This window comes from Calonectris borealis, chromosome 3, assembly GCF_964195595.1.
Source record: "Calonectris borealis chromosome 3, bCalBor7.hap1.2, whole genome shotgun sequence".
Classification (NCBI taxonomy): domain Eukaryota; kingdom Metazoa; phylum Chordata; class Aves; order Procellariiformes; family Procellariidae; genus Calonectris; species Calonectris borealis.
The window spans coordinates 39,581,416-39,604,075 of NC_134314.1; the positions used below are offsets into that span (position 1 = coordinate 39,581,416).

General features: G+C 37.2%; 1 protein-coding gene across 1 annotated transcript in view; it reads right to left on the minus strand.

The window, feature by feature from the left end:
* Positions 1–22,660, minus strand: part of ME1 (malic enzyme 1) — a 189,315-nt gene that overhangs the window by 113,364 nt on the left and 53,291 nt on the right. Inside the window, exon 3 of the mRNA XM_075145397.1 lies at positions 19,528–19,677. Coding sequence (XP_075001498.1) covers positions 19,528–19,677 — 150 coding nt within the window. The remainder of the gene's footprint in view (positions 1–19,527; positions 19,678–22,660) is intronic.

The following is a 22,660-nucleotide window of genomic DNA, read 5'->3' on the forward strand; positions in this document are numbered from 1 at the left end:
CCCCATCCCACCCGGCGGGGGGGTGAGCGAGCGGCTGCGTGGTGCTCAGTGGCCAGCTGGGGTTAAACCATGACAAGGAGCAAATCGGCATTTAGTCTTATTTCAAGACTCCCTTCCGAAAACGCTGTTTCATGGCACTATTTATCCAGTGTCAGCAACCTGTGTAGCACTCTTTCAAGTGCCCGAGTACATCAAAGCTGCTTATCAATCCCTGTTAGTAAGTGCAGTGCTTTAATAGTTACTACAGTTAAAAATAACATCCACATAGCAGAGACAAGTAAGTTCAGGGCACTTACAGAACGTTACAGTCTACAACGTGAATTAGCCTTAAGAGCAGAAAAGTGATGAAACTAACGTGAAAGACAGCAGCTGTAAGCCTGACATTTGAAAATACAATCTTGGAGGAATGAAGTTTCAGGAAAGAAAGGATAGGGTTTGGAGGAGTAAAAGGCATCCAACTGCAGTGACACAGATTCAGATGCTGTGGGATTTTTAAGTACAGATATTAAAACATTATTTAAAAATAAATAATAATGATGATGATGATAATACTAATAAAAAAAAAATTTTAAACAAAGACAACTGGGGTAGATAGCTGCTTAAGATTATAATTTCTTCTGGTGCAAGCCTCAGCAAGCTCCAGATGCTTCACATCCAAGGACAAAGTAAATACAGTATCCACACTATGCTCAGGCCTGCCCAAGAGCTTCGACTAGAGTTCATGGTTCTGCCTTGTCTCTTTGATGAGGGACATTGTGTGCCTCAAAGACCCTCATCCAGGTAGCACTATAGTCAGAAGAGCTGGTTCAAGCAACCCCACGGGTTGCAGGAACTTCCAAGTGGACTCCCTTGCCCGCACCTTGTGTTTTCCTTCCAACAATCTTAGTTGGCAAAATGTCACAACCCAGTTTGACTGGTGAATTTTCAAATACAGCCAGGGCTGCCCAGAGACCCGACTTTGGGTCTCAGCGCATCCCCTCTTCCACCCCATGTGGGATTAGGGAAATGGGGAACCAGGGGCTGCTGTTCAGTAACTTGCAACACAGCGAGCCATAACACTCCTGATCCATCTCTGGGCAGGGGACAGATCACACAGACATTGCCCCATCTGCCCTTCTGCATCTCAAACGGGCTTCAGAGCTTGCATACAGCATATATTTTATAAATGGTAACACAACAGAGTGGGTGAGAGTAAAAAAAGGGACTAGTTGCCTATAGCAGTACAGACTGAAGGCAAATGAAAAAGGAAAAGAGAAAAAAACAGCAAGCACATGGGCTGTCCTATTACTTTTCTCCAGCAAGTCCGGACTCTCCCAGCCCTCTGAGAGCCTGATTCTTGCTACCAAAGCATGTGATCTCTCCATTGCTACTTTGAGTGTATAAAGACTTTTGCAAAAGGAACTTTCTTGTGCTTGAAACATCCTGCTTTCACTTTGTCAGAACGCCAGTCAGGTAAACTCAGGCTCCAGGACTGGGCAAAGAAGTCAGACCTTTGTACAATAAAATGCAACCCAATGAAATAATTGCTCAACTGCTCTCGTTCCACACAAAAAATATTACATTGTTAAATAATCTGAGTAAAACATTACAAGCTTTACACAGCAGAACTTCAAAACCAATTTTACGTGGTACCTAAAGTAATTATAGCTTGTCACCTCGCTAATAATCCAAAAGCCTCTACTTCATTTTGGAAAGCATAACGTGCACCTCAAACTATTTCAGATGAAAATTAAGAATACTTCATAGTAAAAGCAACACTTCATGCGCTTTGTCATTGCAGACTTTTTGCATCAATTATATAAAATACTAATTATTGTATATCTAGATAACATTGCTTTTTGATTCGTGCCTCCTTTACTTACAAAAGCAAACAGCACAGCAGTTCGTGATCTAAATATTCAACTGTAATGATGCATCCTTTTCATACAGCAACAGAGTTGATTAAATCATATCTTCTTTATATTCACTTCTTAAAACATGAATTTGTTGATTTAACTATATTCCAAAAGTATCGTTCATCTAGACAATCAGCTTTTACCTATTGTTGCTTAACTACATAACAGCAATTCAATGGGATGTGTGTGTTTGAAAAGGAAAAGGCAGACTTTGAGAAATACTGTTTTAAGAGCCAGAGCTGTTTTGCTCCAGAAGCTACTTAAATTCTTCTGACAGTTGCTCAATAAATAACTTAATTACTTACACTCTAATAGACACAAATAGAACTATTTGAAGATTGTGAATGAGAGAATGGTTTAACAGAGCCAGACCCATTCATTTTTGAGACAAAAAATAACCCACTGTTCTGCTTCAGTAGCTATCATGTTTGTATTATTTTATGCTAATATTAACTGCGTAAAGAACTATCAACAAACAACATCAATCATTTATCTACTAGGAATCTCGTAATGCTAATGATGTTTTTTTAAAAAACCTTTTAAATGTTATTTAAACTGTGAAGTACTCAAACAAGTGAGATCACTGTCCTTGTATTTACTTCAACAACTTGTGCTGCCCTGGCTCATTGGAACATGGAAAATTTCCAGAAGTTAGACAATAGCGTCCTTTAAGCCAGTTTTCATTGACCTTTAAATCACCATCATTTGCTCTCAATAACCATTAACAAGGACAAAGTGAAGACTTATTAAAAAGGCTGCTTCTTACGGCATATCCTACTCAACTTCCACTTTAATGAAGAAGTCACTTCTGAAAAGAGACACTATCTTCCATTTGTAAAGCTGACCTTATCTGCTGCAAAGGAACCAAGGAAACCACTCAATTTATGTCACAGTGATAAGAGCAGTTCTTAACGCAAGGAGCTGCAGCGCTAAGAGGTAACAGGTCAGAAGGCAGGCGGGCTGATGTGAAAGCGTCCGGGTTAAGCTTGTCACACAAGGTTGCCAGTGAGCATCCGGGCACAGAGCAGAGCTGTTGCACCCAGGCTTGAGCTGTCCGCCTGCGGCATTCAGCGACATCTCCGAGTCCCGCATCCCGAGGGCACGGAGATCGCAGCATCATCGAGGTTGGCTAGGACAGCTGGAGATCACCCAGTCCAAGCCCCCTTCCCAAGGAGGGTCAGCTAGAGCAGTTATTTTGCCTTGGCTTTCCCCGAGGTAAAAATTTGGTAGGGACCATGAATTTTCCCTAGTTTTCAGTAAGGAGCGTTAGCAGTAAAAAGAAAATAGCTGTTCTAGCAGAGTTTGCTGTTCCTAAGATCAGATGCTTTTTGGATGGTGCTCCACTCCAAACATACGCAGAAACTTATTCCTGCGTTCAGTGGAAATCGTATTAGCAGATAGCGATTGAAAATAAGTCTCCTGTATTTTAGCACATAAAGGTGGGCATAACACTCTGAAAAAGTAAAGATCTCAATTTACCACCTGCAAACTTTAAGCTAAACCCAAACTATCTAATCTTAGGACAAAACCAAACAAGCTTTCACATCTCAAGCATTACTTTGAGCGAGAGAAGTAACAAAGAGCCAGCAAAGAAGTTATTGGAGGCATTTTTAAATCCTTACAAAATGAACATTTTCTTCCTTAGAAACTTTTACTTTTAATAGAATTGAATATAGGTATAGCATGAGTATTGTGCCCTACAATTACTAAAATAGTAGAAGAGGTTAAAACTAATGCAATTTGAGTTGAAAAGCAAGCAATTATTCAGCCTCAGTTATTTCATAGACTATTCTCCTATTGTTCACAGAAATTACATTCAAATCATTTTCTGCTTAAACTTTAATTTTAATATTTGACTCAGTTACAGACTTCTTATTCAAACAGAAAAAAATTATGGGCTTGAGTTTATTGCCTGCTAGAGCATACAGCGTCCTCCTCAGGTTCTCACAGTGAATCGGTGATCTCTCAGAGCACCACCTGAGGGAGAAGCATGAAGTCTTGCTAATGCAAAATAATCCATTCTGGATTCTCATAGATCCACACCGGTTTTAATACTCCTGCAAGTTGTTTGTTGCAGTGATTAATATGGCTGGCTTACATGTGCCTCAGCTCACCATTATACAGGGTAAGGGCAAGCGCAGCGCAGAGAGACCTGCAGGAAAGGTAGCTCCCAAGAGAGCAGCAGGAGGCACAAAGGGAACCTGCACTGGTGTTCAAAAACCACTTGGGTCTGAAATCAAGTGTCATTTTATACAGATGAGTCCATTGACGCCGACCAAACTGCCTGAAGCGCGGCGCTGATCATGGGATCAGGTGCCAGTGGGAAGATCCCAGCCAACTCCCTACGCATCCACCTGCTGTTCTGTCCCTGTCCCATTTTGGACCTGCAACCACATCCTCAAGCAAAACCCCGGGCTCAGCGTTCCTGGACCTGAGCTGCTGCTGAATGGCCTGGAAACCTACACAGTATCGCAAAATGGGGTTTCGAGGAAAAAGAAGAGAGTTCCCACTGGATGTTGCTTCGTTCAGCTTCCCGCTCCCCGAGAGCGCAAGCCCCGGCACACCGGGGCACTCTCACCCGTTCCGAAGGCTGCAAGGGCGTACGCACCCACACGCGCCCTGCTTCCCCATGCTGTCATCCAGCTGCCCGCCTGCTTCTACATTGCCTCTATCCTGGCCACAAGAAATTAAGAATTCTCAGTTTATTGTGATAAAGAACTGGAAATTTGAGCAAGATGTATAGCATGATGCTTTTAGATAGCTGTTTGCACTAAGGATGAGCATTTGACAGCAAAACATTTGCTATAAAAAGGTGACAAATGTAGTTTTCCAATAAAGACTGGGCTGTGTGGACTACAAGCATCTTCTTTCCACTGTAATCAGCAATGTGGAGAGAACAGTCATAGTTTATTTCTGATCCTAAACCAAAGGTGTCCACCTCTTAAAATGGCATTTGTTAAATGTTCACTAACTACAAAAACTATTCCACTTATGCGTGACAATTTATTCTGTTGTTCTGCCCTCACGACCAACAAGCCGGGCTTTGATGGCTACCAGGAAACACAAGAAGCTTTAACAGCAGATGGGGAATTTCAGACCCGAGTTAGTGCTTTACAGTAACACAAAGTTGCTCCGCTAACAAGTAATCCTATCACAGAACTGACTTCTCAGGTTAGCAATTTTCTCCCCTTACATTTAAAGATAAGATTATTGTTTATAAATTCGCATGCAAAATATATAAATCATTGTCTAGTGACAAGGTGACTAGTTTTGTATTAAACTTAAATTCCAATTATTTGGAGTATCGCATTATTCTCACCATAAGAAGCTAGTAATTATGATTTTTTTAATTGGTATTTTGTCCATTTCCCTTTTGTTCTTATTTTAGTGGTTGGGATCATTGAATAGCTTGATAACATCATTTGACAAATTTCTTATGAAACTTAAAACCTGAAGTAGCTTTAACAATAATGTTTTAATTAGGCTACACATATCCATAAAAACTTTCTAAAAACCAGAACTAAGCCTGAGTACATTCCAAACCAAACCAAAGTGTTTGACTTACTGAGACACTCATCTTTAAAAAGCATATAATAAAAAGCAATAACTGAAATCTCATAGGTTAGAGTGTTAGTTAAAATCTGAATAATTTTTAAACACAGATCTTAAGCTAAAATGCTTTAAAAAATTCAATCGAATGTTACAAGAACTGGTCAAAATATAGATCAATTTAGTTTGAACTCCAAAAAAGTGCTGTGGTAGTAGATCCTTGGCATAAGAAGGGGTCGGCTGTACATCCATCCCACACCCAATTTTTATTGTTTTCTTTTGGTCTCTCAATTTTAACCGATTTGTTACAATTACTGCACCTATAGCAAAGCTACAATAATTTCCATCATTTTACATCCATATTTTCCATTTTCAAAAATATAAGACTTAAAAATACAAAAATGCAAACAACCTGATCAGCAGCACTATTTCTGCTCTTATTTCCTGTTAAATTTACAACATGCATGAATGTATGAGATATAGACAAAATTTTTAGGACTGTGTCCAAAAACAGCTTTCCAGCTCTCTCTCAGACAGAGAAACTGAGAGGCATACATGATTATTTTTAAGACTATGTTATCTGATGTTAACAAAGTTCCAGCATACCAGATATACTCTGAAATTCTTCTCACATGGAAAAAATGAGTATTAAAATTTTACCAGCAAAACCGAGCAAATGTATATTTATATTGTCTGTATAATGTGTATTTAATTATAGGGAATTTAATATATTTAAGAATAAACTAGTGATTTTCTGACTCAATTAAAAATTACTAGAAGCCTTTATTGTAAAGTTTGAGAAAAAAATTATACTGGATGGAACCCCAAGGTAACATTTTGAGCATCAAACATCTGGAAGGTATCTGGCCCACTGTCATAAAAATTAACCTCAGCCATTAGAGCCAAATGGTCTTGTACTTTTCCTCCTTTTTATATAAATTCAGTCATGACCCCATGTAAAGTTTTTCATTTCATAAAGTTGGTATCAACATTTTGGGGAAAAATGCAGCATGCAATGATATCAGCTAACACAAACAGCTAATATTATTGCTAGCCTTTACTATATATCTACATGGAACAAAGCAACACAGGATACGGAATGGACGTAGCGAGAAGTCATGGAAGCAGTCTTTATGGGGTGACGGAGGTATTCAAAAAGCATCATCTAGCAGTCACAGTTAAGTGTTTCTGAAACATTACTTGTGAGCTTCCTACCTGTTCAAGGGACTTGAAGGATTCAAGTCCAACGTCAAAAAGAGGCACAGGCTTTTCTGAGGACATTGCCATTGAAAGTCTATAGGCCATACATTCAGTCATCTTTCAAAGATGACATTTGTTACACCATAAAGCTTGAATGCAATGTACCAACCAATTGAACAACTGAGGTTATCCTCAAGAAGAATCTCATTTCAGTGTGTGCACTGGAGTATTTTTATGTTCTATGTGAAGTGGCAAACTGAAAATAGAAACAGGCAAATTGCTCGCAGCAAACGGAAACAGGACAGAATTGAAATCTTTTTAGATATGCTATTTACTTGAGAATCACAAATCTCCCATGCTCGTATTCTATTATTTGTGAATAAACCATTAATTAATTGAACAGAAAGCAAACTGTGCTCTGTGTTTTCATTTTCAGAAGCAAACATCTACGTCATGTTTAAGGAGCTCATTCTGGATGGCTAAGGAAAACTCTCAAAGACATACTGTTACCTACAACAGGCAGCATGAACAACCTGCCACACAGTGAAGCAAACCTGTACATTCGTATGTGCTTGCAATAAATCTAAAGAAGAACTCCAGGAGAAAAGTTAAAACAAACAAAAAAATACCCTCTAGTATAAGAAAGCTGCCATAATATGGTGAACTTCTGTAAATGGAAGTGTGCTGCTGTGTCTCCGTAAGCTACATTAGAGCTTCATCTCAGCAATAGTAAGCTGTTCCCTTAGACGGAACACTCCTCCACCAAAAAGCCCCAAACAGTAGTTAATTTCCTTATTCTAGAGTACGCTAAAATAAAGTTGTGAGGTCTCTTATATTTCCTTTTTCCTTAAGACTAAACAGAAATTCAAGTTAAAGGTAATTGCTTTGGGAATAAAGAGGCTAAAATGAGAACTGGCTTTTGACCAGCTTTGTGCCAAAGGCATAGGTTCTCATTCAGCACAAACTGAAGCTTGCTTTGGTTTTTTTAATATTTCTCAGTACACGGTTCCCTGGAGTCCATCCTTTATTTCTGCCGATTGATTTATGCCTTCCGTGTCAATGTCTACCTCTGGCTAGAAGTCCCTGCTTTTCTTACAAGAATTACTTGCTTTGTTCACTTTATATTTATTTGATCTATACTGCCAGCAACCTCTCATACACCTACAGCTGTTATCTAAAAAATACTGTTTTTCCTGCATGTGGTTTAATCGCTTAATACTCATTAGCAGAAGAAGGTCCTTATACAAAGCAGAACTGACTTGCAATGCCACCACTTAACTTAGAGAGCAGTCGTCACAATGACAGATGCCTCACTAACCTTTCTCCACCCAACTGTAAATTACATTACGTTAACGCTACTCTATGATAGATTTGGTAAAGTTATTATGACCTGGTCTTTTTATGTTTGTTTTAAGTTTATTATAATTCACATTGCTGACACTTTTTATTGAACAGCGCACATAAGAAAACAGTTGTATAAAGCTATAAAACTTTGCTAAAAAGGACAGAAATGCCATGCAAGAAATAAAAGGGTTCATTTCTATCCCAAGACTTTTGTCTCTTGCCTCTTCCAGAAGCCTTGTATCAGCAGGGGCATATGGTTGTCTCAAAAGCAGTGTGTAAAAATCTCCCAGACTAGCATCTAGCCGTAAATATAGAGAAACACAAGATATATCAAAAACACACAATCATCCCACTGTTATGCTCTTAAAGGCTGAAAATCTTGATGCCTTCTCTTCACTTTCAATTTTCCATTTTAAGGTCTGATTATTTATCCTATCTATTCAGAAAGCTAAACAGAGAGCAAATGATGATGTTAGAATATCCAAGCTACTGCAAAGTTAGAGTGATTTCGCTGGCATTCTTCCTTCCTCTTTTGGACTTCACCAAATACAGTTACAGGAATAACTGATTTTTTTAAAAAAAAAAGCTACTATATCTTGTATTGGAAATGCAACAATGAGACAATGTTGGACTGCTGAAGAATGAGAGTATTTTGAACAGAGAACCTGCTGAATGTGTAAGCAGGGGATTTGGGTGGTGCTGAAGGACGTGCAACAAATGTACAGAAAACGAGAGCTCGAGAAATTCCACTGTAAGCCCACCCCTAAAGGAAAACATCCTCTGGACATGGGCTGGGATATATACAGAATGAGCTAATAAAGCATTGTAATGTTTCTAAGTCACTGGTGTCTCATCTGAAATACTACTGGTACCTCGTTTTGCAACATTAGGAGACAGCAATGGGAATTACCAGGGACTTGGAAAAAACTCTCTGCATAGAGGCATCTCTAAGAAGATCTCAATATAAAAAAAACCCCACACTAAATGCTTATCAATCACCTATAATAGCTCACTGCAACATGCTCATGGTGCCTACGCATACATCCCTGCTGCTGGTGATACCTATTTATCAACACATGCAGTAATACCATTTCTTTTTTATCCCATTGATAAGTAAGCCCTTTCCCTTCCACAGCACAGCCCTAGGAAGGGAGAAAAAGGCATATAAGTTTTTCTTAGTACTTCTCAAGCAATGAATTGCATGATTAAATAGCACATGGAAGGGCAAGAGGATAGCCTATGAGTGTACACGCTTCACATCTCCCAGAACAGCTTACAGCCACAGAAAAGTAGCTTCTTCCTTTAAGTGCTTCTCCGTATGTAAATACATCCTTCTAAGCAACTCCTGCAGTGCCTGCCCTGGGGAGCATTACCTCCTCTAAGAGGGTTTCAGAATAGCCACTTTCATAAAAACTGAGGGACTGACATCCAAAATGCAAAACCAACTCTGTAACTCCTCAGCAACAGTAATTTCAACGTAAATGTTAAATAGACATTAGTACTGGTGTCTAGTATAGAAGCACTCAGCAAAGAAGTCACAGCTGCTGCTTAAGTTGAGAACCATCAGCTGACTCCCATTGTGCAATGAACACTTATTGATAGAAAGCAATTTCATTTTAACTACTTCATAACATCCGTGCAATTGTTGTCCCCCTTCTTTGATAAAAGAGAGTCCCTTGGGTGTCTCAGCACACCACAAGATAACATGTAAGTCTTCTAAAAGGACCTTTTTTTGTCAGTCTAAAAGGCTAAGCATGCCTGACACTGAAGGTGTGCACAACAGGCGCAATAAACAAACTGTGGCTTCCCTTCCCTTCCTAATCTCTTTTCACCAAAAACCAGACGATTTATTCTCCACAGATAAAGTAGTTCCTAACTTTATATTTTCTGGCTGTATTTGGCTGCACTGAAAGATTTACCTCATCTCCTGCAGCAAATCAGTTGCATTGTTCTAGAGAGAAGCCTAGGAGTAAACCAGCATATATATCATAGACAGTGATGTGGTGGCCAGAGTCCTGGGGCAAAATATGGGGCAACTGAGACTGATGGCAGAAACATACTTATTATTACTAAGTATGCACCTAAAGGTTAAAACGATCTGTTCTTTCCCTGAAAGCCATTCCAAATGATGAGAGTTTGAGACACTTTGGTGAGAAGCTGACATGGATGTACTGAAGATCATTAACGGCAAAAAAGTTCAAGTCTCCAAGACAAGGGATTCAGATCTTAAAACCAAAATTATCACCTGCTTTATGCTGGAGCCACCTGTACCAGTGCTGTGTCTCGCTTTACTTTAAGCATTGTCTTAGAGGATCTGACATTACTAGGATCGTCCACAAAGGGATTCACACTCTCTGGATAAGAGAATCTGAAAATTCAAGTTGCTGTTCCAAAGGCTGATGAGACACCTGAAAAAAATCTTGGACCATCCTGTTTGTTCATGTGGCACAAGCTGTCAGTTGTCTGTGCTGTCCTAAATGAGTGCTAGGATGGTGCAGAATTCCAGTCCACTGATATGCAAACTATTGCCAACTGCAGGCCACAACTTAAGGGCTGTCCAAAGCCGCTCAGTCCAGAAGGAAAGCAACTATATCTATCATTTTGCAATAGAGGTAAAAATGAAGTAACATCCATTTACAGACATTGCGTGGGATTTGATAGTCTATCCTTGAAAAGGTGTTGAACTAAGGAAAGTTATGGCTCTTATATTGAAGCAAGTGACTCTTAAAAGGTTTGCTTCGAGGGCCAAATGATGTTGGCAATTAGGGGGTTGTATAAATCTGGCAGGTTGACAGAGGTTGTTTCATGAGGGGAAAATGTTGTAGATAAATATTGCTTGAATAGAGTAAGACAGAGCCAATGAGTAGACCTCTCCATACCATATTACCTGATACTTTAATGTTACTCACAAGTCTTTGGCCAAGTCGAGGTGTAAAAACTAAATAAAATCTCTGCCTCTAAAGTACATTTCATTAAGGAATGTACTACTTTGGGAAATCTGGAAGCTTGTAACCAGAAAGCAGTATTGTGGGCTGGCGTAGAGTCAAAATGTCTCTAAAAATTTAGGAAAAAAGGAAGACATTGAAGAGTGACGTGTTTATATATTGGTACAAGTCCTAATTATTGATATGAAACTATAACTTGCCAAAAGATTATTGCTATTTTTAAAAGGCAATGATATAGTTTATTTGTTGAAAAGGATACAGCCTACCTTTTATGTGGTATTGGCACTAGAGAGAAAAGATTAGTCAGAGTAAAGACATTTAACTTGGGATCACGTACTTTCTGTCCAGTCTTCTGCACGTAGATCCACAAGATGACTGTTTTAACAAACCAAACGAGAAGGATCTAACAAGCACTGTTTTAATAACAGTCACACAAACTGTCCTTCCCATGTGGTGAAAAGCATCAGTAAGAAACATCTTTGTTTCAGAGGACTCTCAGTAGGATGAATAGTGAGGAAGATAATCATCATATGCCAAAACCCATAACAGTGTAAGTTCGCATTGGCTCAGAGTGCAGATGCCCTTGAAAAAATAAATTTGAGTCCTCCAAATCTGTGGAAGAAGGAGAACTTTCTGTTCTAATCTCACACAAGAGATGGTGGAAAATTGTAAAAAATAACAGCACAAACCAAATGAGGACATTTGCAGGGATCCCCTGCAAATATCCAGGATATTTGGAGAAGGAAACAGAGACAGGTATGGCCTGTACGATAGTTTTGGCACTCTTGCACAGAAACCACCAAGGATGGTGTTGTGGAAGGGCCCTGAAGCTTGCTAGCAGTCTTCCACAGAAGACAGTATTAAGAGGGGAAAGAAAATGACCAAACATTGACTGCTGCCAAACATTTTGAGAGAATCATGTTTTGAGTAGGCCTCATTTCCTCCTGCTCACAGCCCAAATGTACTCCCTCCAGAAAAAATAGAGTAATGTACCATCAAGAGGTAAGAACTTAGGTCTGAAAGCCAGAAATTCCATGCTTGTGATGTGTTTTAGGACAAAGCTTCTTTTATGACCATGATGAAAAGTCCCTAGAAGATTACCTGCATAAGAAATCATCTATGCAGCTCATGAGAGTAGAAGAGGCTAACAATAGTTAAACTCACACAAGACTAAATGAAAGGATAGCTCAAAGCATGACTTTGATGGTAAATACCATCCTTCCGCTATTGCTGTAGGTAACACCTACAGGCAAGCACCACATACATACAAAAAATAACACCACATGGAGGCCATTGTATTTCATAATGCTAGGTCAGGACTATATATTCTCAGTTTAGCATAGGCTAATCATTCATGATTTTATTCTAAGGTGCAAGTTTAATAAAAAGAGAAAAATTCACACTAGTGAAACTTTTTGCCAAAATATTAGCAAAAGTCATGAATTTCACACAGTTTAAGAGAGACCAGATGACTACATACGTATAACCTAAAGAATATCCTAATGTTTTCAAAATCAAGACATAACTTTTTTTCATTCAACTATTTCTTAGAATGAGAAATTAGCTTAACATTTACAGAGCACTCTAAGACCAAAATGAGGCCAGCTGACATCTTCCATGCACCTTCCCCCACAGCAGCATTACTGGCTGCTGACAGACCAAGTTGAATACACCTTGGGCACAGTCCAGCGTAGGGTGTTTCTAGAAGACAGTCTAGGAGAAGAGAGGAATTCAACACTCTTACGCTGTGCCAATTCTCCTTTTCCAACTTTTCAGAGCAGGGCAAATGTTATGCTAGAAGAATCTATAAGCCTTACTTTCGAGCCGAGGAAGCAACAGCATGCTAAGCTAAGTTTTAGTTTGATGAAGGTAACAGAGCAGATCAGAATCATGCCAAAGAGTAGAATTACTGGGTGTCATGAGATGTCATGGTGGTTGAATTCAATGGAAAGGCTATACAAAAAACAAGACAAAAAGCTGCCTGGAAAGTGTCAACCGTCGTCATTTTTACAAGAGACAAAAAGTGAAAATGACAAACCAACATATGTTTCAAAAGTGCTTGGAGAGGTGTTGCAACTGCCATCACCACCAGGCTTTTGAAGTCAATAAGAGAAAGACTGTCTAAAATTAGAAGAAATGCTACAGCTATACTAATTCTCTGTCGTAATGTTACAGAATAACTTGCCACCTGAGCCATGTTGTTAATACACACAACCCACACCAGTGCCTGTTGGAGAATGGAACTCCAACAGGCTATTTTCAAAGAAGTGTTTTGCTGTATTTTTGTCTTTATTGCAACACATTTTGATTTCAGAGACTGCCCTAACAAGTCCTTACAAGAGATCATTTAAAAACCCCACACTTTCTTTTTTTCGCTTCCAGATAAAAATTCTGCATAGTTTTCAGAGAAAAAATACTAGGAAAAATAACTCTGAAACTTTTGCTTTGTTATATCTTTTAATATAAATTTGTGTTAAACAATAATCAGTTTTAACTAAATGAAGATACTAAGATAATTATCCACAGTAACAATCAGGTTAATAAAGTCTCTAAAAATATATATACCTGTTTTGCCTGGGAAAAAACATCTAGATGTGCTGAAAAAAAATCTAAGGGGGCAGTTATACTGGTGAAGAAGTGACATCAAGTAAATCCAGACCTTCTGGTCTCAATCAAGAAAATACCATGTATCTGAGGGTGAGACAGACTGTCAAAGAAGCACCAGGAACTAAATTTTCTTGGCTCATGTGGTCCAGGAGTACTTGACAAGTTTTTGGCCTCCTGTAAGCCAAATCTGATTTCTGAAGAGACTTGGATGTCAAAGGCATCCAATGGAATTAAGAAAAAGAAAAACCCAGACTCCAATGAAAGCCTCATTAAAAACCACAAAAAAAGTTATGAATATTTTTTTATGAATACCACAGGATCAACCTTGTGCTGGCAAACAGACTGCAACTTCTGCCGCCAAGGTCTAACATTTTGTAAGTTCTGTCACAGGAAAGAAATATTTCCCTATTCTCTAATTCATTTTCTTTATAAAAAAGTGATGCTATCTTGCAGCTGACAACCTCAATATGTAAACATTACTATGTCAACAAAAAAAGAACTCACACTTGCAGCACTGGCATTCAATACAGTGCATCTGAACCATTGTAAATGTAAATACATACAATAAATGTAAATAAATATATTCCCCTTGAGGAATATGAGGAAGGGAACTATCTCAAATTTGTATGTGCTGAGTGAGTCACACACTTCAATGAGGCGGCAATCTGGTATAATATCAGCAAACTATATATCTGGTATAATATTGCAAACTGAGTATTTAGCATGATAAATGGCCTTCTGAAAAGTTGGTACTAAATACTGTTAATAACATTCCAAGTGCTCGCCAAAAACATTAACAGAACTAAACCAAACACATTTTTTAAATACTTATTAAAAGTCAATTCAAAATGTAATCTTGCCTAGACTTGGGGCGAATAAGAGACCTCTAGATATGCTATGTCTAGTCATTTGTGAGGAAGGAAAACAAGAAAAACAGAGTTGAAAGAATTATTACAGAAGAAAACTTCTGTGAGAATACTTTGCTAAACAAGGTCTGCTTCTATATGTAAAAAAAAAAAAAAGCAGTATCACTTCAAAGCTAAGGCTGACATACTTTGCTTTTTAAGAGACTGCATCTGTATCGTCAATATGCAGCATCAGTTTCAATATAGCTGCTTTAAAAATGGTTCCTAGTCAGCTTGACAGTGTGTGACTGCATCGGGAAGTTATTTCAGAGGAACTTTGCCATGCCTGTGTGGCTGCAATAGTTACTGGGGCTTGCTTTGTTCATCTTCTGTTTAAAATGGCTTTTCCTTATAGGAATGGAAATACATAAACAGTCACCTAACATTTTAACAACATCCAAAGCCTTCAGCATAGCAATACTTGGCAATTTTTCCTCCCCTCTCTGAACGCTGAGTTTACACAAGAACCTTAAACTCCTGGGTGTTCTCCATATGATGCAAAAAGTTGAATTTGGATTCTTAGATGAAATTTCCATTGAACTTTCCCATATTCATTCTTTTTGAATGAATAAAGCAACCGAAAGAACTGTTATATTTCAGAAATCCATTTATAGAAATAGATTGTTTCTTGGTAAGTCAGCAAAAGTTGTCATATGTACGTACACGCTTTGTGCGACTGAAGAATTTTTTACTTTAGGAATTTATTTTTATATGATGGATAGAAACTCTGCACCAAAAAGTGACCTAGTAGAGATTCTGAAATAATGCTTTTAATGATAGCGCGATCACTGCAATAAAACCACAATTCCATTACATTCCCTGCATAAGCCTTTAAAGCTTTTATCTGTACAGGTCCAAATTCCTTCTCTGACCTACCCCCTTGGAGGAGCCTCTTTCTTCCCCCATCCTCCTCAATGGTTGTGAGGAAGACCAGAGAGACTGGTCTTCTAAATTATGTTTCTCTAACTATGTGGTATATGTAGGTACATGTTACAGATCTGCTATCAGATCTGTACTGATTATTTCTAGAATAACGCTCTTATTCATTAAACTGGTGGATTTTAAGCTGAATATTCACAGTGAGTAATGCAATTTTGAGTTTTAATTTTACAAAAAAATGTCAATTATCCAGACGAGCTTCAAACCAGTGAGTCAAGTTACTTTGCAGCTGGTTCTTTTGAGAAATGTTGCTTAATCAGACAGTCAGCTGGTCAGCCATGAATGTTTATTCTATAATTGCAAAATACTGCTTCAGGACAAAAAACATCTCCTCTGAGCCACAGTGTCCTTCTATAACTGTAAGCACATCATCATGTGAGTCCATATAGTCTTCTAAAAACATGTAAGGGAGTCACAGAAGATGATCTCATTTCATGATCCCATGAGACACCTGGTTTTTAACTCTAAATTAATTTTCATTATTCCTTGCCTGAAGACATAACTTGTGAGCCAGGGGCTTCAAACTCACTTCACAACGTAAAGAAATCTAACTGAATATAAAAAAAACCTTACAAATTTAAACTGAATCAGATGACATTGCCTTGCAATTTCCAGTCTGATAAATATGATCTGCAGCAATTGGGTAATTTTTAATTTATTTACCTATATAAACAAGTCTGTTTCTAACAGGATCTTTGTTTAACTATGAAATATCAAACGTTTTCTGAGCTGTGAGAAGAGACAGTAATAAAAATATTCTGAAATAAAAAACATTCTGAAAGAAAAACATTCATTTATCAGTAAAGACAGCATATAGATATAAGTCGGCACAAAACAGATACACACAGTTCTTACAGATAAGATTTTTTTTTTTAAGGTATGATAAGATCATACCTGTTTCCTGAATTCTAACAACAGAAAAAAATCAACTAATAAAAAGCATGAGAATGTATAGACTGGACTAAATTTTATATCTTTTACTCCTTTTCTCCTTCTGGATGTTAAATTAAATGTTTATTTTTTTCTTCCCTGTGAGTTCAACTCACGGAGGGTGCCATTTATGAGGGATGCTAGTATATAATGCTTAATGCTAAATGAGTCACAGTCTAGAATATGATTTCAAACCAAATGAAGTTGATTGCTTTACACAGTTGGTTTTGGAATAATTTAGAAAAGGGTTTTCATAGAAAAAAACAGAGCGCAGTGTAAGATCACAAAGTATAGATATTTCTGAAGCAGCAAAGAGTCTGCCAAAGGGGAAACTCTTTACAGTCCTTTCCTCCAAGACCTCTAATGACCACTGGCATCAGCTGGGTGGTGTGGGAAGATGAGAGCAGGTAGTGAGATAACGTGAACATAACAGGTGGGAATTTTACAGGGAAGAGTAAACAATCAACTTGGCAGATGATATTTTGTTCTTAAGAAAAAAAATATTTATGAGATCCTTTTTAGGCAGAAGAAGATTGTACATGGTTTTCAGCCATCTTTACTAAAATAAGTTATTAAACCACTTATTTTAATGTAGTGAGGCAATTCAGCAGGACTAGAAATAAAACAGACTTCTATAAATATCTTATACGTCTCCCCAGGCAGTCGGTCACGTATATAAAGCACAAATGTAGTTGGGGAAGCAGTGGAGAGATTAATATAGCCAAGGCAGATTTCAGTAGCTCAAGAATACAACAACTGAATACCAAAAGACAGATCAGATAAAACATGATTTAATATTGTTTAAAACATCATTCTTTCATTAGCACTCAACTGCAGTGAAAAACAGTGTGAAATACCAAATCATACAATGTCCTATAAAGCTATATATTTTTTAAGTTAAATGATAAGGGAAAGAAATTATCTAAGTAGTATAACCTGCCCTGAATTTTCTCATTTTCAATAAGGAAATGAGCATTTATTTTGAAGAAAAAAATCAGACTTCATTCCAATATTGGTAAATAAAATCATACTTTTAAGAACATACAAATACGAGGATGCTCAATGAGCACTTGGATCATCACTGTCACTGTTGAGAATAGCTAAATATATCATCAGAATGGAAGTTCACTATCCACATGCCTGAATAACAAGCTTTTTAAAGTAGAACAGAGGAAAATCCATGGGGAACGTAGAAAGTTAGTACTATGTTATTTATACGCACTGCTAGTTTTATACTGCAGTCATTTGCTGAGTTGAGAAAGTTCTGCTTCATTTGCTGAGTTGAGAAAGTTCAGCTTGCTATTCCAAAGCCTGCACAATGTATGTATTACTGCTATTATGCCTTGCTTTTGAAAGGTTTTTATATCATATTTGAAACCAAAAGGAAAATAAGATGTAAGCTTGTGATGACATACATTAACGATTCAAACAAATCCATAAAGTTTTAAAGTCTACTCAATTCTCATTACAGGAGAGGCTAGAGTGGCTTAGTTGCATAGTGGAGAACTCGGAAGTTCTTGTTTCCCAGTACATCATGCAAACTGCATGTCTATAGTGTAATTTGTTTCAAGTTAATCCGTAAATTTATTAGTGACAGAGCGACAAGAACTAGGATTTTAGTCTTAATCTCTAGAGGAGAAAGATTTAGGGCATCTTTCTAAGTCCTCCGCAGATAAAAATTCCACCAAATAAAAAAAAAAAGAGCAAAAAGTTGAAATGTTTCCTCTCCCTCTCCCTACCTCCCAAATCATTTTTTTCCCCCATGTCTTGCGTGTGCTTAGGATCAGACTGAAGAATGGAGTTCAGGAGTCTGAAAATCTCTAAAGGGGGCTGGTGGGTTGTTTCAATTGCTGTTGCAAGCTGTCTCTCACCGGTTGCAGACTGACACTCAGCTGAACTGTTGTCTAATTTAACAGGGTTTTTTCCTCCACAGATGCTCTACAGGTCTGGGGAGAAAGTGAAAAGTACATACATGGACAGAGGTGCTCCTTGTGCAATATCCTATACAGCAATGGATATCAAAACAAGGGGCAGTGAGACCAGCTTAGGCAAAGACTAAATTTCCAGACACATTTAGCACTTCCTGGAAGACCAGTAAAATCACTGTGGTGGTAAATACTGAGGAGAAAAAAGGAGATGACTTCTCTTGCTAGGGGAGGCACCTAAAAGCCACAGATCATTAAACAGGTTTAAGTAAGCATTCTTGAGGTCTTTTTGAACTTTTTAAAGTGTATAGAAGTGGGAATTCTTGTTTTCTGCAGTTGGCCAGATGGTCCTGACTCATTCTGTCAGTCACAAGGCCAAAATGATTTTTACATTAACAACAAAACCTTGAAGCTGTAAGTCTTCTCCCTCAAATATCTCCTGCTGAAGAACTTGCGAGCAGTTATTTGTTCCCTTTAATCTTGCAAACTTCTTATTTTCGATCAATGCCTTGACTGTAAAAAACCTATTTCTGTTAACAGAGCTATGCAGATACAGCTCATTTATCTCTTCCGTTGCCAGAAAATTGTACAGAAGGCTCCAAAGTGGTGTTCCAGTTTGCACTTGAAGGCACTGGTATACACAAGGTTCTCAAACAGCAACCACCATAAATCTCAAACTCTGTGAGCTGACGTTCAAGGGGCAGAGTGAAACAGAAGCATCTGTCCTTCTTTCATACCACTTTCTCATCACTCTATAAATGCAGAAACTCTATACAGAATAAAAGCACTCCAGTAACCAACCTAAGAAACAACAAATTATTAAGCAGTGAGACAGGCGCTTTGATGATTATTGATTATTTTTAAGATGTCTGTAGGTACATATATAACACACCCTTAGTTTGTATACATATTATTTTTATATATGTATGTATAAAACACATATATAATATAAATATTTATATAGGTAAAAGTCTATGCTCTTCAGGTTGCTAAGACAAATCTAAGACTAAGGATCCATTCTTCTCTCATCTTGTAACATGCAGCTAAGATTCCAAAAAATTCAGTTAATGAGATTAAAAATGTACCATGTTTTAACACAATTAAAACAACTATTTGCCCTCTTAATGCAATACAAATTATTGTTTAATGTAGACCACAAGTGTAGTTTGAATTATATCAATTATTGCAGTTTTGGCTTACATTCAGCTATGTTAGAAAACACGTGCAGAAATCTGCCAAGAGGAAAATAAGATACAATTACTTTTATTTGAAGTATAAACTTACATACCTTGGCCTCCGAAATGCTAAACCATATTGTTGGCAAGCCAGTCCCACAGTGGGAGTATAAACAACAGGCATGAACCTTTCGATGTCAGAAGTCAGCACTTTATAGAAAAGCTTTTCATTTCGATCCTGAAGACTCATTAGTAGAATATATCTGTGGAGAATTACATATAATTAGACAGACAACAAGTGACCATATAAAGTAAATTTAGAAATACAAAGGTGTTTAGATAATTAATTAAAGCTACGTCTGTTCTATAACAGCCTCTTTCTTGTTGAGAGTATTTAAATTCCTCCTTGTCTTAATAGCACAAATGGTTCAGACACAAAGGATAACAAACTGGTTGAGACAGAGAGAAGCTGAAACCATCACAAAGTTGACAAACTCTACATACTCAGGAAGCTAATCCCTCTCAGGTATAAAACAGGCAATTGAGTATTTGGTCTGTCAGAACCTAATCCGTGCATATCAGTTGTTCCACTTGAAATGAGACCATCATTAAATACTCTCTTGCCAAAAAAAAGGAAACTAAAAAATGTTAGTTTTTTCTGCTCTTGCCTCGATAGAAATTTCTCTTAAATCCAGACTAATACTTCAAATAAATACTTCACCTGAATCCTGTATGACAAAGCGTTCAAAAAGAAAGCATACACATATGGCCTTTCATCCCTGAAGTCTATGTTTGTAATGAAATCTGCAATGTTTTATCTCCTAATGGAAATCAATTTTTTATTGCATTTGAAGAAGTTTTATATTTATTTAAAAAGAAAACCAATGAGAAAAAAAAATCAGATAAATGAGAGTGAAAAAAAGTTCATGCTTAACTTGATCTACTTTTGACTACCATCACTCTAATATTGAATAAATACACTACTACTCCAAGATCCCAACCAGGAAGCCAAATTTCAGTGCTGGGTATGACAGATGGTAATGAGTCTATGAGTGACTTCAAGTTATACCAGTTCACACAGGTATGACTCTGGTCACTTTGTGAACACTTAATATTTAGGAAGTTGATGATCCTAAACCTCACCTCTCCATTCACTAGTTTTAGTAAGGTTAAGTACTACTTTAAAAATTAAGTAGTCTTCTATACCAATAGGCTTACATAAAAACTTTAACTTAATTTATGTATACAATTTATGTAGGTTGTTTTTTTTTAATTTACAATGGATTACTAATTACTTATACTCAAAAAGTTTAATATGCCCATCATTTATTACACAAGTGTTGAGGAAATGTATACAACACATTCATTCCAAAAGCCTGGAGGTTTACGTGCTTAATTATTCACATGAACTTTCCTTCAGCATACTCATGCATCACATGCACCAATAAAATCTAATGCATACTTTAGGAAGACACAAATATAGTCAGGTAAATATCTAACAAAGAACAGTTTAGTAAATCTGCATTTTGTTTCGTTCAAGCTTAGCTTGTATATCCCTGTGTATCAGGGAAGCATTTCTTTCATGATCCGCTATATAAACCTTTAACAAGCACTATAAGCAAGGCTAATGCAGCCAGTTTGGCAGCTGGTGACTGTAATGAGGTGACAGAAGTGAAGCAAAACAGAGTTCCGCCCCTTGTGTCACTAAGGGTACTGTAGACCCTAGATGGATAAAGATCTAGAAACCAAAGAGTTGAGGATGTACTCTAAATACCATCACCATGAGGCATCCTGAACCACCTTCCATCATACACATTAGTTTTGAATGTTCTCCAAGGTTAAATTATATCCTGCACTTGTAGTTCTCAGCTACAAATACACATACATACTAATTTTCTTTCATATTGTTACATTTCCCTATTAACCTTTCATTTTCCCAGTATTTTATTATGATATAGCATATCTTTCAATGTCCTTGAATTCTGGGAGCATTTTCTTTATTAAAATCTTTCTCCTGAGGATGATTATCCCAACATTTACGTTGAAATACAACTCATTCACATATAGTTGTGAATACATTTGAAGATACTCATTTTGTTTCCAGAGGATCTTGCAAGTGATGTTAGAGAATGTCATGCGTACTCTGGCCTACTCCGTACTGGAGACTGCAAGCATTACATGCAAGGCCCATCACTATGTTTCGAAGCAGTTGCCAGTAAATTTTTTTTTTAATCACTTTCATTTAAAATGAGATGTGGCTACTTAACACTTTAAAATACCTTTTCATTACCCTTTCTTATTACTCAGATCAAGCCTGGATTTTAAATGGGGTGAAGAAATCTTTTACAGAAGAAATCAAAAGTTTAGCAAAAGGCTTCCTCAAGGGCTTCAAATCAAAAAACTTTTTGCTAAAACTCTCCATTTCGTTTTTACTGTCCTATAGCATTAAATTGGGGTTTTATTTTCTTATTTGCATTTATCATGCCACTTTTATATTCAGGATATGCTAAAGAAATTGCAAAGATAATAACTGCATAATACTTATATTTTCAGATATTACATACTTGGCCATATCCAAATATCTCTAGAGAAGTGCAATTTTGATCAGAAGGCTACTTTTCAGTGGCAGGTATAAAATATCTCTTCTTTCTCAGCATAGTAACTTGCTTAGGGGTATCAACTTTCTCAAAAATTCTTTCTTAAGGGGAAAACCAAAAATGCTTCATCCTCAATGTGGTGTTGGTTATAATGCATTAGACAACAAGTATGCATCTTTTAGCAACATCCAAGTAATCTACACAACTAAAACCATGAAGTGGTTTTCAGCATTGTGTTTTAAAAAAAGATATATTTAAAACGCAGTATTTAATGGAATCTTTTACTGAAGCCCACATTTAATTGAAAACATAGTGAAAACAAGTAATAAAACACTGAGAACAATCATTTGTGCTACAAAAAGGAAAAAAAATATTATCTGTCCTCAGACAAGGAGTCTTGAATGAAGATTTCAGCAAAGAGTTTCAGAGGACGAAAACCAAGGCCTGGCAATTAAGACAGAGGGGATTGCCAAGCATTCGAATTTCAGTATGTAACTTTTCCACCTTGCCTTTACTTCACCTAAGAACTTTTCATGCTAGTCTGCTATTACGAAGAGAATGAAATACAGTAGCAACAAAAGGATATAAACCAAAGTATCATCCAAAACCCAAAAGAAAACTGATATAACTACCAAAAATTTACTGATGA